The 19481-nt window shown below is 59.6% G+C and overlaps 2 protein-coding genes across 4 annotated transcripts; both read left to right on the forward strand.

The window, feature by feature from the left end:
• Positions 1-703: 703 nt before the first annotated feature.
• Positions 704-9783, forward strand: TWF2 (twinfilin actin binding protein 2). Its single transcript, XM_027957562.3, has 9 exons — positions 704-859; positions 4091-4168; positions 6443-6621; positions 7021-7116; positions 7355-7459; positions 7597-7722; positions 8364-8514; positions 8656-8777; positions 9181-9783. Exons 1-9 carry the CDS (start codon positions 835-837, stop codon positions 9346-9348), a joined length of 1050 nt encoding a protein of 349 aa, XP_027813363.1. The 5' UTR covers positions 704-834; the 3' UTR covers positions 9349-9783.
• A 42-nt stretch (positions 9784-9825) lies between these two features.
• TLR9 (toll like receptor 9) lies at positions 9826-19283 on the forward strand. 3 transcript variants are annotated; one of them, XM_042235733.2, is made up of 2 exons: positions 9826-12194; positions 13180-19283. In XM_042235733.2, the coding sequence occupies exons 1-2, from the start codon at positions 12009-12011 to the stop codon at positions 16222-16224; spliced, it is 3231 nt and encodes a 1076-aa protein (XP_042091667.1). In that variant the 5' UTR covers positions 9826-12008; the 3' UTR covers positions 16225-19283.
• Positions 19284-19481: the final 198 nt, after the last annotated feature.

Genomic DNA, 19481 nt, shown 5'->3' on the forward strand with positions numbered 1-19481 from the left:
CCAGCAGGCAGGGGCTGATGCCAGAGAAGGCAATGCTCCTGGCTATGGAGTCAGAAGTTGATTAGGAGTTGGGAAGTTTCTCAGACTCACCAAACTCGGACCCTCTTTGCACATGCAATTTCCTCTTCTCGCAACACTTTTCCCTTGCTCTACCAGGCTTTCCTCCATGTCTCCACTCAAATTTCACCTCCTCCTGAGGGTCCCTTACTCTCTGCACAGGGTCCTCACGGCCACAGACTCCGTTCATTTGCTGACTGCCCAGTAGAGGGTCTGTCTGGGCTCCCACTGCTAGGGCAGGGCCGGCGGGTCGAGACGCCTCGAGGAGCCCAGGCCCCACAGGAGGTGCTCAAGAGACATCTCAGAGGAAAGGGATGCCACTCAAACACACGCCTCCACCCCCTTCAAGGCCACAAATTGGGGTAAGTGCCGATCCCCCACCTGCAAACCCACCTGGCGGGGACTCACGGGCACGCCCCAGCACCAGGGCACTAGGATCAGGGTGCACAGACACACGCGCTCAGCCACACGCTGGACCTGTTTTTGGTCACAAACGGCACGCGCAAGCGCGCGTACAATCCGATCCATTCCCCGTCTTAGGCCCACCCGGAACCAAGCGCCCACTATGCGCACGCGCGGCCCAGAGTCTCCGCCCCTCGCCCGTCAGGGGCGGGGCGCTCTGGGGGCGGGTCCTGCGGCACCGCCCGGGAAGCTGCGCGAGTCTGGGCGGCCGCCACCACATCCTCCTCCTTCCTCTCCTTCGAGTGCAAGCGAGCCAAGCCGGGCCGGGGCCAAGCCGAGGGCTCCGAGGGCGCGGGCGGAGCGGGTCACGGAGTCATGGCGCATCAGACCGGCATCCACGGTGAGGACGGATGGCGAACGGACAGGGGGCCGAGGGTCTCTGCTCGCGGCTGCGGCCCCTCCCTGGCTGTCGGGCCCCTCTTTCCTCTCCCGGCATCAGCCTGGGGAAGCTTCCTGTTTTCTTTTGCAGCCGCGGGTCGCCTGGGGTGGTCATTTCTTGGTGGGATGCGGGCTTACTGTGCATAGTTGAGGGTGCGTGTACATGTAGGCACGCAGCTGGGGTGGAAGCGGCTGTGTTCCCATCTGGGGGTGGAAGTGCCTGTGTGTGCCCATCTTTTAGCACGCAGGGTGGGTGTACCCGGATGTTCACATCTGAGGAAGTGTGCACGCATGTGCACTTGTCTTGTGGGTACAGCCCTGTTTATGCACATCTGGATCTGACTGCTTGTGTACATCGAGTGCACAGCACTAACGGCTGGTTGGACGCTGTCGGCTGGAATCATCTTCAGATGATGATGGAATCATCATGATCAGTGTTTCGTGACTGTGTGCACATGTCTGGGGGTGTCTGTGTGCATGTGCACAATTTGGGTGCCTTGCAGTGTTCATTCGAGTCAATGGAGGCACCATATGATTCCTATTGGCTGTGTCTGTGTGAGGAGGGGGTCCTGACCTTTTGGCCCCTCCCCAGACCCTCACAAACTAGGCTGGCAAAAACTTGGGACAGGTGTTTTCTAAGTGGGGATGTGGAGAATTGCCAGTCTGACCTTGACCTCTGATCTCTCTGCTATTTTCCATTCTGATCTCCTGAGTCTGCCCCAGTTAGGGTTGGAAGGTCCCAGCTCCAGGCTGGAGGCAAGGAAGAAGGTTCTGACCTAGAGATTCCAGGCCAGGTCCTCCACCCCAGAGCGCAGGGCATCCTCCTCCTCCTGCAAGGGTCCGATTCCTCCTTCGACAGGACAGGGAAGAAGCAGTGGCCGGGAGCCAGGTGTCCTGACTATCTGGACCTCAGTGTGCCCCTGTGTCCCTGGCCTGGGAGGGCTGCCTGGCCTGTGGGAAAGGCCCAGGCTGCTTGCCCAGAAGCCTGCTGGTCTGGGCCTCAGCCATTCCTCCCACCACACCAGGATCCCCTGCCCAGGGCCATCACCATCGACCAGCCTGACCACCTGGATCTCTGCTTGCGGTTGTGGCCGCTTGGTGGCTGGCCCTGACAGGGTTTCCCTGGCCACGCCCCATAGGACCAGAAAAAGCAGGAGCCTGGGTCTGGGCCAGGGCTCTCCAAGAAGAGCTGGAGGGGCGGCTTCATGACTCAGCCCCACGGAAGGGAACAACCCCTCACCAGACCTGCCCCTTCCTTCCCCTTTGATCACTGCTGCTGCCTCCAACTGGGAGGGGATTAGAGGTTAGGGCTCCACCGCCCCATGCTGGGCTGACTGGTCCTGTGGCCTGGGCCCTCCTTCACTCCCTCATTTCCCTTATGCTGAGATCAGCCTGGCTAGGGAAATCTGGCAGCCCTCCTTCCGCCTGGGAGCAGCCCACCCCTTCCCATTTCTGGCCTGGGGAGGTGGCAGGAGAGATCACCCTGGATGCCTGGGTGCCAGTCCCGATCCGCTGCCTCACAGCAGGCAGGAGAGGGCTGTAACCTGAGGCTGACTGAGACAGGGTGGGAGGCAAGGCAGCAGGGGTGCAGGTGGGGGGCATGAATCTTTGATGAGAGAGGCTCAGGTGTCCCAGGCCTGGCCTCTGGATTATTGATGGTGGCTGAGGAGACATGGAGGGCGGTATGTCTTCCGCTACTGGGGTGTCACTTTGTCCTGGTAACACTAGAAGGGGTGTGTCAGCCTCTCCCTTGGGGGAGGTCTGAGCAGGTAATAGCCTGCCCTGCTGTCATTGCAGTAATAAAAATGAATAATTGTTATTAGGACAGGCTAATGCTGTGGGACGTATTAACTCCATCTTATAGAGGAGTTTGAGGTTCAGTGAGGTCAGAGGTCACTTACATCTGGTGGAACCTCAGGCCTGGAGTCCACTGAGGGGCAGATCTGTCCTGGCTCAGTGGGGCTATGTCTCCATACCATGCTGCTGTCAACCCCAAGGGCCTGCCTGGCCTAGCTGCAATTCCACCCACCCTGTGGCCTTGGAGGGTGGTACACAGCACTGCCCTGTGAATCATGCTCACGGTCACCCTGCATGATGGGCACCTGAGGACATGACCAGAGTTTGTTTTCCTAAAGGCCCCCCCGCACCCATCCTCGAGCTGCCAGTCGGGCCCTATAAATATTCTCTGACCTCAACCCTCCAGCTGTGTTCCCACACAATTCTCCTGACCCCTGGGCAGCCCCAAGGTCATGCTGGCCTGGCCCTGTGCAGCCCTCTGGAGACCCAAGGAGGTCCTTCCTAACTTGGACCTTTGCTGCCCCATCTGAACCACCAGTGGATCTATGATTTCCACATTCCCCTAGCTCTGACCATGATCCTCTGCAGCTGTGTTCCTGGTCATTGGCTGTCACCGTTTGGCTCTGTGGCTCAGGGACCACAGTCAGGGTCTGTTTTGGAGAGTCCCTGAGAGTCACTCCTCTTCCTGGCTGCCTGGGGGTAGAGGTTTATCACCCCCTGGCCGGATTGAGCCAGAGGACCTCCCAGCGTTAGGCAGCCTAGCTGGGGGAATGGGGCTGGGCGTGTGTGTGTGTGTGTGTGTGTGTGTGTGCAGGGCACGCGCGCACGCGCGTGTGCACAGCAGTGTGTACCTCTGTGTTTCTGTGTACAGCCACTTGCCTGCACATATTTGTTAGCCATGCTCTGCATTTGCCTGTGTCTGAATTTATTAGCAACCTGGGGACTGCATCCGTGTGTGTGTGTGTGTGTGTGTGTGAATAGACATAGTGGTCAATGTATGTTGGGGGCTCCTGTAATTTTGTCTGTGGATATGAGGATGCTGGGTGTGTCCCAGGCTAGCCCTGGGCTGGGCCTTCTTGGGGGTGCAGGGAACAGGTGGGAGCTGTTCATTCTGGCTGGCTTGGCCTATCCCATTCCCGGGTGGGCTGTCTCATCTCCATGTGCCCTGTCAACAGCCGTCCCAGCCAGCAGGCTGCCTGCCTGCCACCTCTGCTGGCTAAATTTGGGAGCTTGCGTTCAGCGGCCGTCTCAGGTTCCCAGTCACATGGGGGCCCGTATTTAATCTGGTTCCCAGCTCCGCCACCAGACCCCCAGGACAGAGCAAGCCCCGAGCGTGTCCCTGCCCACACTGTTCCCTGTGCCTGCTCAGCGCCCACCATGTTTCTTGTTCTCGTAGCCACCGAAGAGCTGAAGGAGTTCTTTGCTAAGGCGCGGGCTGGCTCTGTGCGACTCATCAAAGTTGTCATTGAAGACGGTGAGTGCTTTCTGCGGGCGAGGGGACAGGCTGGTGGCTGGACCCTACTGCTTCTCTGGGAGGTGGGGGGAACATTGTCCTTCAGCCCCTCAGGACCTCAGTTTCCCATCTGGAAATGAGAGGTGCCTTATAGGAGAGCCTCGGTGGTGGGCATGGTCCTTACGCCTGTTACACAGGAGCTGGGGACATAGCAAGGAGAGCCCTGCCCAAGGGTCCTGCCGAGCCTTTCCAGAGGCTCTGTAGGGTCGCAGGGGATGAGTAAGGCCAGGCACTGCCCTCGGTGTCTAGTGCCGTTCACCTCCCTGGGTGGTGGACAGGTCTGGCCTCACTTGGCCGCTGGCTGGGGAAGAGTCCTAAGGAGAAGCCGGAGCCCTATCCAGGGGAAGTGCCCTCACTGTGGGGAGAAGGGACTTGTGTCGGTCTCTTTCAGAGCAGGACCAAGGAATTCCAGGTTTGGCTGGGCCATGACTTGAACCTGGGGCATCTGAGGCTTCCATAGGGGTGGTGCTAGAGGTATAGGGCTTGGGGTGTGAGTGAGCTTGAGCTGAGGCCTAAAGTGGGGAGGGAGTTTGGGGAGGCAGAGGATTAGACTGAGGCTTGGGGAGCTCTGGGTAGAGAAGTCCTGGGGTACAGGACTGTCCCTGGAGGTGAGGGGTACAGACTCTAGAACTGGGAATGGGCCAGGCCCCCACAAATCCTTCCAGCCCTTCTTGATAGCCATGCAGTAGTGGGCCCTTCTGGGTGCCTCCTGAATGGGCTTGGTGTCCAGCTGACTTTTCACATGCTGAATTGGGTCAAAGCTGGGTCTGCCCAGACTGAGAATCCACCCAGGCTTTAGAGCTAGAGCTCTATTGGATGGTGTCCAGGGTCCCCAAATTCAGATGCCCTCAGAGGCCGGGTTGGGGATATTGGCGTAGGTCAGCCCCCTGCACCCCTCCAGAGAGAGGAACTCATGGACCCCAGACCTCAGCCTTCCCTGTCACCTCCCAGACAGAACATCCCTGAGACATTGAGCAGGAGGAGTCTCTCAGTGGGCCCTTATCTGCAACCTGCTGTTGGCCACCTGGGAGCCCCAGAGGGTCCAGGCCTCCTGCCGGCAGCGTATCTGAGTGTGGCTTGATCTTCCTGATTTTTCTAGAAAAGCCAGGAATTCCACTTGTTACATCAGATTTTCCAGTTTGAAAAATGTTGGCAACAAATGAAACAATTTTGGCAGTGCTGTTGGCCAGCCACCTCCGCCCCCGCCCGCCCCCCACCTTCCCCAGCCTTGGTCAGCCCGTGGCTGCTGGTTTTCAGCCTTGATCTATCTGAGTTCTGGGAGGATAGGTGAGGAGGCCAAGGCCAGAGGGAGGTGGATGGGTTGGCAGGCCCGGCTTGTAGGCGCTCTTGGATAGCCAGCCCTTTGCCCCCATCAGGAGGGCTTGGTGCTCGGGTGCTGGTACCCTCAGGCTAGGTGGTAGTTGTCCACTTACCCCAGTTCTTCCTCCAGCCTGGGCCTGTGCATACGGGCTGGTGTTTGGTTCCACACTAAGACTCCTGGTGGGGGTTGGTGGGTCGAGCGTGTGTCCATTCAGCCACTCTGCGCCAGCCAGGAAGGCGGCGGGACTGGTCAGCCCTAGGTGTTAAGAGGTTGGCTACTCTTGATTGGTTACTTTTGGGGAAGGGGACTAGAGCAGGTGGAGGGCAGCAGGGTACCTGTTTCTGCAGTGTCTGGTGGGAGCCCCTGCCTCCCTCTTTCCCACAAGCCTTTCTGCCTGCAGATCCCTGTGACCTGAGGCTGGGACAGTATTTCCGACAGCATGTTCGTTCTGAGAAGGGTGTGCCAGGGGGTCTGCTGGAGCCCCAGGCTGAGGGAGGAGGGGGCCAGAGGCACAGTGGGGCCGTCCACTGGGTATATTCCAGTGGGGTGAGGGCCGTGGGTATCTGTAAGGGGACGTGTTGTTGGTGGCTGTGGGTACAGGGCTGCGTGTCTTGGTGCGGTTGTCTGTGCTGGGTCATCTGTTGGCATGTTCTCAAGGCCACGTGTGTGTGTGTGTGTGTGTGTGTGTGTGTGTGTGTGTGTGTGTGTGTGTGTAGAGGGAGCAGCCTCGGGCTGGCAGCTCTGCGCCCTCATTCATTCATTCATTCATTCACTCACACTGACTGAGTCACAGACTTCAGGGGAAGGCAGGGAGGGTGGTCAGTGGGTCTGAGTTACCTCCAGGGGCCAAGCCCACGGTGAGAGGTGGCTGTGGGACATGGCTACTCCTTGGCTCACCTGGCCTCTGCCCCCAGAACAGCTCGTGCTGGGCGCCTTTCGAGAGCTGGTGGGCTGCTGGGACCAGGACTATGACGGGGCCGTGCTGCCGCTGCTGGATGCCCAACAGCCTTGCTACCTGCTCTACCGCCTGGACTCGCAGAATGCCCAGGGCTTTGAGTGGCTCTTCCTCGCCTGGTCACCTGATAATTCCCCCGTGAGTCTTCAGAACTCCTGCCCAGCCTCGGGATCGGAGCAGGGGGGAAGCTGGTTCTGATCAACATAACATGGCACTGCCCTGGGGAATCTAAAGGGGGAGATGTCAGATCCTGCTCGAGGGAGTATGAATGAGGGAGGGACAAGGTCCTGCACTTGGAGCCTGGCATCTCAGCCTCCCAGCCAGGTCAGCCTGGCTCTGAGAGGCAAAGGTTGCGCTGGGTGAGGGTTCCCTCTGCTGTCCAGACCACCCTACTGCAGCCTCACCTTCGTGCTACGCCCTCTGCTGGGTGCGTGGGCACAATGAGGAGACCTGGTCCCTACCCAGAGGCTCCTGCCTGCTCCTGGACAGGCAGCCCTGCCTGGAGAGAAGTCTCATGGCTTGGCGCCTGCCCTTCAGGTGCGGCTGAAGATGCTGTATGCAGCCACACGGGCCACAGTGAAGAAGGAGTTTGGAGGCGGCCACATCAAGGATGAGCTGTTCGGGACTGTGAAGGTAGCTGCACCCCCCTACCCTACCACCCCAGACCAGGACCCTACAAGACTAGGGTCACGGGTCCACAGAAGGTGGGGTGTTATGCCAGGTTACAGAGCAAGTAGGTGCCAGGGGATGAGTAGGGAGGGCTGGGAGAGTCCTAGGTCTGCTTTGAGCACCCCTAGAGTCTGGGGTGCTCAATGGGCTTCTGCCAGCCCATCCTAAGGTGTTCACTTACGCCTCTGCATCCACTGGTCAGGATGACCTCTCCTTTGCCGGGTACCAGAAGCACCTGTCGTCCTGTGCAGCACCTGCCCCACTGACCTCGGCTGAAAGAGAACTCCAGCAGATCCGTATTAACGAGGTGGGCACACCGGGCAGAAGTCCCAGCCCAAGGCCTCCAGGTCAAGTCAGGCCCCACTGGCTGAGCCTGCACTCCCCAAGTGGCTACCCCCTGGTGTGGGCAGGAGAGGGCCTCGCTCACTGTTCACCTGTCCCCAGGTGAAGACAGAGATCAGCGTGGAGAGCAAACACCAGACCTTGCAGGGTCTGGCCTTCCCCCTGCAGCCGCAGGCCCAACGGGCACTTCAGCAGCTCAGACAGAAGGCAATCAACTACATCCAGCTGGTGGGTGCCGGTTCCCTGCCCCAGGCGCACACTTGGGGTACACTGTACCCCACCTGCTCCCGCTCCCACGCGTGAGCTCACTTCAGCTGCCCCCCTGCCTGCCTGTCTGCTACAGTCGCTGTGTGTAGTGGCTGCAGTCTGTTCCCTGCCCAGCCCGGGCCCCACTCACCGGCAGAGACGCCTGACACACTGTCCCTCATTCCACCCTCCATGCTGCATGCACACGTCACCCTTAGCTCCCCCCTCAGCCCGAGCCCCTTCCTGTCCCAGACTCCCTCTGCAGCCCCGCTGATCACCCGCCTTTCCCCAGCCAGTGGCCTCAGTGGTCCAGCCTTCCGCCTTTCAAACAGAGTGGCTCTTCCACCATGAGGATGGGTTGGCCCAGGGATGCTGCCTCCCTGAGGTCAAGGCCTTCACCCCTGACCTGTCCATCATCCTTGGTGGGACTTCCTTCTCTAGCAGAGCGTTCAAAGGGGCAGAGTTAGGCCTGGGCTCAGGAGTGGCCTCTTCGGAGTGGGATGAGGGGAGCCCCAGGAGAGGAGCTGTCCGCAGCTTCCCACCTCAGGGAATTCTCGTCAGGGAGGGTGGGCCTGGGCCCTCGCCCGCACGGTGCCCTCACATCTCCCGCTGCCCCTCGGCAGAAGCTGGACCTGGAGCGGGAGACCATCGAGCTGGTGCACACGGAGCCCACGGACGTGGCCCAGCTGCCGTCCCGAGTGCCCCGAGACGCCGCCCGCTACCACTTCTTCCTCTACAAGCACACCCACGAGGGTGACCCCCTGGAGTCTGTGGGTGAGTGGCCGTGGTGGGCCTTCCACTTCTCACGCGGCTGCACAGGAGCCGCACGGGCGCACGGCCGGGTGGGCGCCTGCGGGGGCTGTGGGGGCGGCAGGAGCGCCGGGCCCGCCTCAGCCCGCCTCCCCGCCCCCGCAGTGTTCATCTACTCCATGCCCGGCTACAAGTGCAGCATCAAGGAGCGCATGCTCTACTCCAGCTGCAAGAGCCGCCTCCTCGACTCCGTGGAGCAGGACTTCCAGCTGGAGGTCGCCAAGAAGGTGGGTGCTGTCCCCTTGGGCCCTGTCACCACCCCTACGTGGGACGACAGCATCCCAAGACTGTGGCAGAGCAGGGGGCATTGTTGCCCTGTTGGATGGAGGGGGAGACTGAGGCCCAAGGGGTTGTGTGTGTCGCTGGTGGCCTTGACAAGCCCCAGCTGTGACACCTGTGTCTCTCCTTTCCCTGAGTTTGGAAGGCAGGTGGAAAGTGACAAGGCCTTCCACCAGCAGGCCCCCAGCTCTGTGCTCCTGGGGTTGGCATTTCATGTGGGCATCTGGGAGGACACGCCAGGGCTAGAGAGCAAGAGATCCAAGAGGTGCTCCAGGAGTGGGGGTGACCGAGGGTGGTGCATGTCAGGGCCCTGCACCCTCGGAGTGACCAACCATGCCTTGCCCTGGACAGATCGAGATTGGTGATGGGGCGGAGCTGACGGCTGACTTCCTCTACGACGAGGTGCACCCCAAGCAGCACCTCGCCAAGCGGGCCTTCGCTAAGCCCAGGGGCCCCGAGGGCAAGCGGGGCCACAAGCGCCTCATCCGTGGCCCCGGCGAGAACGGGGACGACAGCTAGGTGGCAGGACCTGAGCCCTGCTGGCGTGTGGAACTGTGGGGCTGCCCCCCACCACCACCCCCACGGCCACCTCCCTCCTTGCAGCCGGGCTCTGGGGCGGGGGTTGCCTCCTATGGGTAGGAGGGCTGGTAACTGAACATCCTTGCAGCTTCCGAGGGCCCCTGGGCTGGCATTTTGTGACCCTCCCCCACTGCTGTCCCTGCCTCTCATCCCTGTGCCCAGGGCATCTGGGGACCCTGCTCGGCTGGTTCAAGGGGCTGCGTCGGGGGACTGGCATGAACCAAGCCCCTAGGGGAACTAAGACTAAGGCCCCAGCATGGCCCAGAACCCTTTGGCCACAAGGGGTGAGGTCATTCGGGGCTGGGGCAGAGGGTCACCGCAGGACAAGATGGTTGAATGCTGTATTTTTTAAAGAATAAAATATTTTTAAATCAACAGCTGAGTTTGGCCCTGAGGGACTACCTCTGGCCCTGGGTATGGGGAGGCCCTGGGCATAGACCTGCCCCTCCCCACCACACACACACAATGTGGAAGGGGCCTGCGGGCCTGCGGGGTGGAGCCACACACACACAGTGTGGAAGGGGCCTGCGGGCCTGCGGGGTGGACCCCAGCCCGCCTGGCTGCAGGTATGTGGAAGAGCTGTGTCCGTGTGCGCATGTGCAGGCTTCGCTGTCAGCTCATTGGCCCCCTCTTGAGTACCTTGGGTACTTCTCTTGTCCCAAAGGGCCTAGGTTTCTGGTCCCGGGGACTCTGGGGGAATCTCCCTTGGGCTTGGGATTCAGCAGCAGCCAGAACTTCATTTTCTGCCTCTGAGAAGTGTGTAGAAGACCCCTGCTATCCCAGATGGGAAGAGTGCAGGGTTGGGGACGGATGGGGCCGATGATGGATTCACTTGCTGGATGGGCACTGTCCTTTTTCTGGAAAGTGCCTCTTGGGCTGGGACTCAGGGCAGTGTTCCATCCCTGGGGCCTTTCTCTGCCTCTACTGAAGTGCGTAGAATTGTAGGGAGTGGAGCTGGAATCCAAGCCAGAACCCACAGAAGGCAGACTGATCTTTCCCACCTCAAACACTGGTTCTCAAGTGGGCAGGAAGACAACACCATTGTTCCCATGCTGTCAAACCCCCGGGCCTGTGCACCAGCTGGGTGCCCAGCAGCTCAGAGCCTGTCTGCCGTGACACCCGCCCAGAGGTGCACACAGAGAAGCAGGGGTAGCAGATGTCCAGCCCTGCCCGTCTCGCCAGAAATGCTGTTTGTTCATTCATTCCCTCATTCACTTAGCCATCTCTCAGAAACACTCTGTGCTGCCCAGAGCTGACTGTGGAGACCCATGAACTCAGCAAGTGTTGAGCACCTACAGACAACTTTAACAACCTTATGGCTTTTGCCTTTATGATCCCCTGAACTCTTTCTCTTCCCTGAAACACCCTTTCATTTTACCCAAATCTGTGTCTCCAGAATTGCAATTTCTAACTTCATATAAACTCTTTATTTGCAAACAAAACAAAAATGTTAACAAATTAGGTAAAAGCTCAGGAGTGCTCCATCTGGGGTAGGGGCTTTATAAGAAGATCAGAGAAGGCCTCATTGAAAGGGTAATATGTGACGAGAGAGGTAAGGGTGGTGAGGGAGAGGGCCGTGTGAATTATCTGGAAAAAGAGCTTCAAGACACAGGGAACAGTACATTCAAAGGCCCTGGGGCAGGAGAAGTACATGCGTGTGTTCGAGCCACAGCCAGGAGGCCAGTGTGTCTGGAGACTGGGCAGGGAGCAAGGGGCAGGCAGATAGCATAGGACCCTGCTGGCTATTGTGTGGACTGTGGCTCTGGCCCCAGAAAGGGCCATGGAGGGGTCTGAGCAGAGGGGGAACCTAATGTGACTTAGGGGCCTAATAAGAACAAACTGTGGACCTTGAGAGCAGAAGCAGGACAATCCTGAGGATGTGACAACTGCTCTGGTCTAGGCAGGAGGAGACGGCAGCTCAGACCAGGCTGGCGGGAGACGGCAGCTCAGACCAGGCTGGCGGATGTGGAAGTGGGGGCAGGGTGGAAAATGGGCACATTCTGAACATGGAGCCAGCAGGACTTGCTGAGGGTCCTGGGGCATCCTGCGGCTTGGGGCCTGAGTGATCTGTTGCAATCACCTGGGTCAGAAGGATTGTGGGGGGAGCCTCGGGAGGACGGGCCAGGAGGTCTCAGCTGATCCATTGGTGGGGTTTGTGCTCTGATGGTGCCCTGGGAATGCAGAGGAGGGCCTGCTCCTGGAGGAAGCCGCCGCTGTGGCAGGGGCAGATGACCCTGGGCAAGGCCAGTGCTGCCCCCGTCCCATATGCCAGGCCCGGCATGACACACAGAGCTCTAGGACTCGTATCTCAGGGCAGGAAAGGGCAGTGAGGGAGCTGCCGGCCTGGGGGGGCAGGGGTTGAGAAGGCTGAGGCATACCCCACCAGGTCTGACACTGCTCCTAATTCCAATCTCTTGCCAACCTTAGACTGAGCTCTGGGCCTTCACCTCTCCCCAGACTTCCCAGAGGACAGGTGTGAGGCCCACGTGGGGTGTGACAGATGGTTCAGACAGACTGGGGTGGGGGGCGGGGAGTAGAAAGAGGAAGGGGTGACGGAGCCATCTGCCACCTGACTATGCAAATGGCCTCTCTGACTCATTATGTCCCCTACACCCCACCCCTGCCATGAGCGCAGGGAGGAAGGGGGCTACCAGGTTATTACAAAATTCTCACTTCCTCTGCTCTCCGAGCCGTCGGCACGGGAAGTGAGCGCCAAGCATCCTTCCCTGCAGCTGCCGCCCAACTTGCCCGCCAGACCCTCTGGAGAAGCCGCATTCCCTGCCATGGTAGGATAGCAGCCCTCGGCCCCCAGGGAAGGGGACAAGGTGGGGAGGAAGTGATGGGGAGAAACACGGGCTTGGGAGCTACAGACAAAGGTAGGTGAAAGGGACAGTCACCCAGGTGGCTCTGGGGAAATTCACTGAGCCCTGAAGTCATGAGCCATGAGACCCAAACTCGCTGCTTGGGTGAGGAGGCTGGGGCTAAGGGCTGCTCTTGGTGGTGGTGCCGGGCTCACTGGTGGTGCTGGGCTCACTGGTGGTGCTGCTGCTGAGCTGTAAGCCAGGGGGACGCCAGGGCTGTGCCCTCTCTGCCCTTTGCTGCCCAACCTTCCCTCCAATTCGTTCTGACCCACAGCAGTTTGAGTGCCTGGGCTGGGTAAGGTGGGCAGAGCATGAAAGAGCTAGGCAGTAGCCATCCTGGCCAAGGCCCTGGGCAGTGGCCAGCCTGAACCCCAGCAGGAGACCTTCATTTCCACCTCTTGGCCAAGTGGAGCAGGAGTGGTTGGGGGGAGCCTGACAGAGAGCAGAGGGAGGTTTTCAGGGGTGCTGGAGGGAAGGGAAGATGCCTCTCTGCTTGGGAGAGAAGAGAAATGACCTCTGAGGAATGGAAGGGGGAAGCGAGGGTGAGCTTGGGGGGGGGCTGTTGACCACCAACCTGGCTCTCCTGTCCAGCTAGGGTTTGGTTTTGAGTGAAAGCCTCCATCACGAGTCTAGATTGCAGGTCTCAGGATGAGCTCTGATTCCTTTCTCTGAGTCAAAGGCTGGGTCTCAGATCTGAGTCCAAGTTCCCCATGGGCTTGGAGATGTGATGGGCACTGGAGAGAGAAACAGGAACCTCCCTGGAAGGCTGGGAGAGACGGAGGTGGAAGCCCTCCTGGGAAACCCCCAGGGAGGTGGGGCAGCGGAGGTGGAGCTGGGGCCGTGTCCTCACCCGGTGCCCACCTTGCAGGGCCCCTACTGTGCCCCGCACCCCCTTTCTCTCCTGGTGCAGGCGGCGGCGCTGGCAGCAGCCCTGGCCCAGGGCACCCTGCCTGCCTTCCTGCCCTGTGAGCTCCAGCCCCGGGGTAAGGTGAACTGCAACTGGCTGTTCCTGAAGTCTGTGCCGCGCTTTTCGGCCGGAGCCCCCCGGGCCAATGTCACCAGCCTCTCCTTAATCTCCAACCGCATCCACCACTTGCACGACTCTGACTTCGTCCACCTGTCCAACCTGCGGGTCCTCAACCTCAAGTGGAACTGCCCGCCGGCCGGCCTCAGCCCCATGCACTTCCCCTGCCGCATGACCATCGAGCCCAACACCTTCCTGGCTGTGCCCACCCTGGAGGAGCTGAACCTGAGCTACAATGGCATCACGACCGTGCCTGCCCTGCCCAGTTCTCTCGTATCCCTGTCGCTGAGCCGCACCAGCATCCTGGTGCTAGGCCCCACCCACTTCACCGGCCTGCACGCCCTGCGCTTTCTGTACATGGACGGCAACTGCTACTATAAGAACCCCTGCCAGCAGGCCGTGGAGGTGGCCCCAGGCGCCCTCCTTGGCCTGGGCAACCTCACGCACCTGTCGCTCAAGTACAACAACCTCACGGAGGTGCCCCGCCGCCTGCCCCCCAGCCTGGACACCCTGCTGCTGTCCTACAACCACATCATCACCCTGGCACCCGAGGACCTGGCCAATCTGACTGCCCTGCGTGTGCTTGATGTGGGCGGGAACTGCCGCCGCTGCGACCACGCCCGCAACCCCTGCAGGGAGTGCCCAAAGAACTTCCCCAAGCTGCACCCTGACACCTTCAGCCACCTGAGCCGCCTCGAAGGCCTGGTGTTGAAGGACAGTTCTCTCTACAAACTAGAGAAAGACTGGTTCCGCGGCCTGGGCAGGCTCCAAGTGCTCGACCTGAGTGAGAACTTCCTCTATGACTACATCACCAAGACCACCATCTTCAGGAACCTGACCCAGCTGCGCAGACTCAACCTGTCCTTCAATTACCACAAGAAGGTGTCCTTCGCCCACCTGCAACTGGCACCCTCCTTTGGGGGCCTGGTGTCCCTGGAGAAGCTGGACATGCACGGCATCTTCTTCCGCTCCCTCACCAACACCACGCTCCGGCCGCTGACCCAGCTGCCCAAGCTCCAGAGTCTGAGTCTGCAGCTGAACTTCATCAACCAGGCCGAGCTCAGCATCTTTGGGGCCTTCCCGAGCCTGCTCTTCGTGGACCTGTCGGACAACCGCATCAGCGGAGCTGCGAGGCCGGTGGCCGCCCTCGGGGAGGTGGACAGCGGGGTGGAAGTCTGGCAGTGGCCCAGGGGCCTCGCTCCAGGCCCGCTGGCCGCCGTCAGCGCAAAGGACTTCATGCCAAGCTGCAACCTCAACTTCACCTTGGACCTGTCACGGAACAACCTGGTGACGATCCAGCAGGAGATGTTTACCCGCCTCTCCCGCCTCCAGTGCCTGCGCCTGAGCCACAACAGCATCTCGCAGGCGGTTAATGGCTCGCAGTTCGTGCCGCTGACCCGCCTGCGAGTGCTCGACCTGTCCTACAACAAGCTGGACCTGTACCATGGGCGCTCGTTCACGGAGCTGCCGCAGCTGGAGGCACTGGACCTCAGCTACAACAGCCAGCCCTTCAGCATGCAGGGCGTGGGCCACAACCTCAGCTTCGTGGCCCAGCTGCCGTCCCTGCGCTACCTCAGCCTTGCGCACAACGGCATCCACAGCCGCGTGTCACAGAAGCTCAGCAGCGCCTCGCTGCGCGCCCTGGACTTCAGCGGCAACTCCCTGAGCCAGATGTGGGCCGAGGGAGACCTCTATCTCTGCTTCTTCAAAGGCTTGAGGAACCTGGTCCAGCTGGACCTGTCCAAGAACCACCTGCACACCCTCCTGCCTCGTCACCTGGACAACCTGCCCAAGAGCCTGCGGCAGCTGCGTCTCCGGGACAATAACCTGGCCTTCTTCAACTGGAGCAGCCTGACTGTTCTGCCCCAGCTGGAAGCCCTGGATCTGGCGGGAAACCAGCTGAAGGCCCTGAGCAACGGCAGCCTGCCACCTGGCACCCGGCTCCAGAAGCTGGACGTGAGCAGCAACAGCATCGGCTTTGTGACCCCTGGCTTCTTTGTCCTTGCCAACCGGCTGAAAGAGCTTAACCTCAGCGCCAACGCCCTGAAGACAGTGGATCCCTTCTGGTTCGGTCGCTTAACAGAGACCCTGAAAATCCTAGACGTGAGCGCCAACCCGCTCCACTGCGCCTGCGGGGCGGCCTTTGTGGACTTCCTGCTGGAGATGCAGGCGGCCGTGCCTGGGCTGTCCAGGCGCGTCACGTGTGGCAGTCCGGGCCAGCTCCAGGGCCGCAGCATCTTCGCACAGGACCTGCGCCTCTGCCTGGATGAGACCCTCTCCTTGGACTGCTTTGGCTTCTCGCTGCTAATGGTGGCGCTGGGCCTGGCGGTGCCCATGCTGCACCACCTCTGTGGCTGGGACCTGTGGTACTGCTTCCACCTGTGTCTGGCCCATTTGCCCCGACGGCGGCGGCAGCGGGGCGAGGACACCCTGCTCTACGATGCCTTCGTGGTCTTCGACAAGGCGCAGAGTGCAGTGGCCGACTGGGTGTACAACGAGCTCCGCGTGCAGCTGGAGGAGCGCCGCGGGCGCCGGGCGCTCCGCCTCTGCCTGGAGGAGCGAGACTGGCTCCCTGGCAAGACGCTCTTCGAGAATCTGTGGGCCTCGGTCTACAGCAGCCGTAAGACCATGTTCGTGCTGGACCACACGGACCGGGTCAGTGGCCTCCTGCGCGCCAGCTTCCTGCTGGCCCAGCAGCGCCTGTTGGAGGACCGCAAGGATGTCGTGGTGCTGGTGATCCTGCGCCCCGCCGCCTACCGGTCCCGCTACGTGCGGCTGCGCCAGCGCCTCTGCCGCCAGAGCGTCCTCCTCTGGCCCCACCAGCCCAGTGGCCAGGGTAGCTTCTGGGCCAACCTGGGCATGGCCCTGACCAGGGACAACCGCCACTTCTATAACCGGAACTTCTGCCGGGGCCCCACGACAGCCGAATAGCACAGAGTGACTGCCCAGCACTCCTTTAACACCACCCCCACAATCTCACACACCCCCAACTCCCCGCACCCCCCTCTCCCCACACCACCCCCCGTTTTGCCTCTCTGCCTGGGATGCCCCAACCTGCCTCCCTTTGCAATCCCACCGCTCTGTCTGGCCCCCTGGCATAGAGCAGACACATAAATAAATGCTGCTGGAGGGCCAACAACTAACCCTGAGCTCATTGGAGGTGCTATTGGGAGGGAAAAGGGGAGAATTCACCGGGCCTAAAACAAAGGTGGGGAGCAACAGGTGATTGGCGGTAATCGCCATGGAGAAAAGGGGAGGGCCCACAGGGCTTAGGCTGGCAGGGTTAGGGGGAAGCTGCTAAGGGCAGTTGTCTTCACTGTCATCTTTTTCAGACAGTGAGGTCTTGGTCCTTCCCAGAGAATAGACTGGGTCTCCTGACCCTTTCAACTCCTCCCTCAATTACCAGTCCTATTGAGCTGGGCATTCCTCTGTAACTGGCCTCAGGATCTATCTCCCTCACCAGCAGGGCCTAGGGTGCCTCAAGGGCAGGCAGGGAATCTGCAGGCCTGCTTCATTTCTGACTGGCACCAGATTCCTAAGAAGTGGTAACCCTGCAGAATGTTCATTCCTAAAGCGATCAGGAAGATGTGCAGCAAGCTCAGAGGGGGTGATTGCGCTTTCTGGTGGCCACGTTTATGCTGCACTGGGGAGGCTGGTCCAGGCTGGGGAGAGGAAGGCCTGTGGGTGAATCCTGGCAGCAGCGGGCTGAGAGCTAGGGAAGAGTCTAAGGTGAGCTCACAACCCATCCCTTTCTGTTTCTGCCTTGAGTGCATGCTGAGTCTCTCTGTTCTGCATCAAAGGGACACCTCGGTGAGAACCGTCACCTGGCTACAAAGGAGGGGCCTCTCTTTCCTGCTCCTGCCTCTCGTAGCTGATTGTATGTATGTGGGAGTTGCAGCCACGATGGAGTATGTGTGTGTGTTTCTAGTTTTGGTGCTAGATTTCTGTGTAGACTTTGGGATAGTGCTGGGAGCCTCGATGCCCATTGTTTGGAGGGAGCCTGTTCAGTGTCTCCACAAGTGTGTGAGGAGTCATGGGTCCTGTTAGGCCCAGGGTCCTTGAGCTGCTTTGCTCAGGCCGGCTGTCTCCCATCCCTACAAGTAAACCTGCCCTTTGAGGCGCAGAGGAGACACGTGCGGCCTCTTGGTTCGAGCTGGTTTCTGGGGCGCTGGGAGAGAGAACCCAGCTGAGTTGGCCATGGGCCCAGTTTGGGGCAGCTCAGGGGCTCAGGGCCTCTGGGCTGGAAGGTTGGCACTCAGGCAGACTTGGCTAATCTTGCAGCCTGGTTGTGGGGATCCCTGGTAAGGACAGGAGGCTGCTTTTTCCCCTCCCTCCAGGCTATTGCTGGGAGAGAAGTCTAGGCCACCTTCTCCTTTCTGACCTGGGTACAGGGGCTCCTGCTGGAGGCTGGCATCCCCTATTATCTGCCTGCCTAAAAGAAAGACAGAGGAGGGTCTCTGACCCACATATCTGTGGCCCCATGAGGGTCCTGATTCAGTCCAGCTTCTGGAGGAGCAGGCTAGCATGGCCCCAAGCACTTCCTTAACCCACACTTGGGGAGAAAATAAAACAAGAACTGTCATTCCCCTAGGCTGCAGTCTTGTGGGCGGGGGAAAGGGGGCCACTGAGTGGCTCTGAGACTGTTCTGGCCACATCTGGGAGCAGAAGTCAGGGCCCTGCCCAGGGCACCACATTTTGCATGTGAGAAGCACAATTTGCCTGTCTCTGACCAACAGAGTCTGCCCTGGGGCAGACCCCAGCTAGGACCTCTGCATTCCTGGCCATGCACTCATGCTCCCAGTCCTGGTTCTTCTGAGGATTCAGAAGAGCATCTTGGAGGTGAAGCACGGGGGCTATGGTAGGAGCATGCTTGGGCTCCACTTAAGTCAATCTAGAGGCGTCTATGGTGCTCAGTTCAATTTGCAGGGGAAAGTTCTGCTGTCATCAACCACATCTAGGGGCAGAGCCACTAGCCTGGGCCCTGCAAGGGGTGCTAGGAACTGGGCTCCTGTGGTCAGGAAGGACGCTGGTGGCTGGCCCTCTTCTCCACACTGCTGCACGTCCTCAACCATTAACACTGCCCACAATACAGCTTTGCAAGGCTGGGGAAGAAATGGGCCTTGAATCAGATTACCTGGGGGGACCACCAACTCTGCTGTTTGGGTTATCCTGGGCAAGTGCCCTCCCCTATAGAGACTGCACATCTGCCTGTGAGAATGGCCAGAGTTACTCTGCAGGCTGTTACAAATATTTATGGTAATGTGTTTCAAGTTTGGGAGACCTAGCTGGCCACCCAGTGGTTATTTGTAGGTAAGGTACTTACACTGAGGACAACCTCTCACTGGGACTGTGAGAGATTTTTCTCTCTCTATCCAGAGACGGATCCTTCTGAGTCAGGGCCCTTCTGAGTCAGGGCCAGTGCACTGAAAGGGGTTCAGAGGCAACTGTGGTGGAGCTGATTTTGGACGCACGCAGCAGTAAGTGCCAGTTTGCAGCAAGCAGCAGGGAGCCATTGCTGGAAGCAGGGTCTTACTTTCCCAGTCTGGAAGTCCTAACCGCTGGACCATGGTGGAGCTGAAGAGGAAAAGTTAAAATTTTACATCACCTCCTTCTCCTTCTGCCTCTGTAACTCAGCTTGCCCCTTGCAAAGTCTAGATCACGTAGGTCACGTAGTCTCAAAAAGCGGGGACTTGCAATACTAGGAACTGGAGTTTATCTCACTCACCCTTGTCCTGCTCTTTGAAATCGTCCAGCCCCTGCAAATCTGCTTAATCATGCCTGTCCAAGCCAGGCATCCCCCTCCCCATCTTGACCACTGTACCCGTGCGCGCGAAACCCCTTAGTTTAAACCAGCCTATTAACAGCCAGTGTTGCCCACTACAGTCTGTCTAGAAAAACTCTGTAATCCCTTTGTTCGGGGCTCAGAGGTTGGAGTGTTAACTCCTCTGGGCCCGCCAGTATAATAAATCTGAGTTCTCTAACACTCCAAATGTGGTGCTTCGTTTCTCGAGTACTGGTTTCTGCAAGAGAGCCAGCAGTTAGGCTAGGGTCCCTAGTCTTCACCTGCTTAGTCAAGAATGAGGTGAGGCGGTAGAAGGTAAAGGGTAAAGTAAACAGTTTATTGAAAAGAAAAGTACATAAGGAAAGGCACACAGGTGAGCTCAGAGAGAGAGAGTCTCGCCTTTTTT

Source organism: Ovis aries, chromosome 19 (genome assembly GCF_016772045.2).
Source record: "Ovis aries strain OAR_USU_Benz2616 breed Rambouillet chromosome 19, ARS-UI_Ramb_v3.0, whole genome shotgun sequence".
Taxonomy (NCBI): Eukaryota; Metazoa; Chordata; class Mammalia; order Artiodactyla; family Bovidae; genus Ovis; species Ovis aries.

What these genes read in the sequence shown, in the direction of transcription:
- TLR9 (XM_042235733.2), top strand. Translation starts at nt 12,009, where the DNA reads ATGTCCCCTACACCCCACCCCTGCCATGAGCGCAGGGAGGAAGGGGGC. An exon ending in AAGCCGCATTCCCTGCCATG is followed by an intron (nt 12,195 to 13,179) that starts GTAGGATAGCAG and finishes CTCCTGGTGCAG; the next exon opens with GCGGCGGCGCTGGCAGCAGC.
- TWF2 (XM_027957562.3), top strand. Translation starts at nt 835, where the DNA reads ATGGCGCATCAGACCGGCATCCACG. An exon ending in GCATCAGACCGGCATCCACG is followed by an intron (nt 860 to 4,090) that starts GTGAGGACGGAT and finishes TTGTTCTCGTAG; the next exon opens with CCACCGAAGAGCTGAAGGAG. An exon ending in AGCAGATCCGTATTAACGAG is followed by an intron (nt 7,460 to 7,596) that starts GTGGGCACACCG and finishes ACCTGTCCCCAG; the next exon opens with GTGAAGACAGAGATCAGCGT.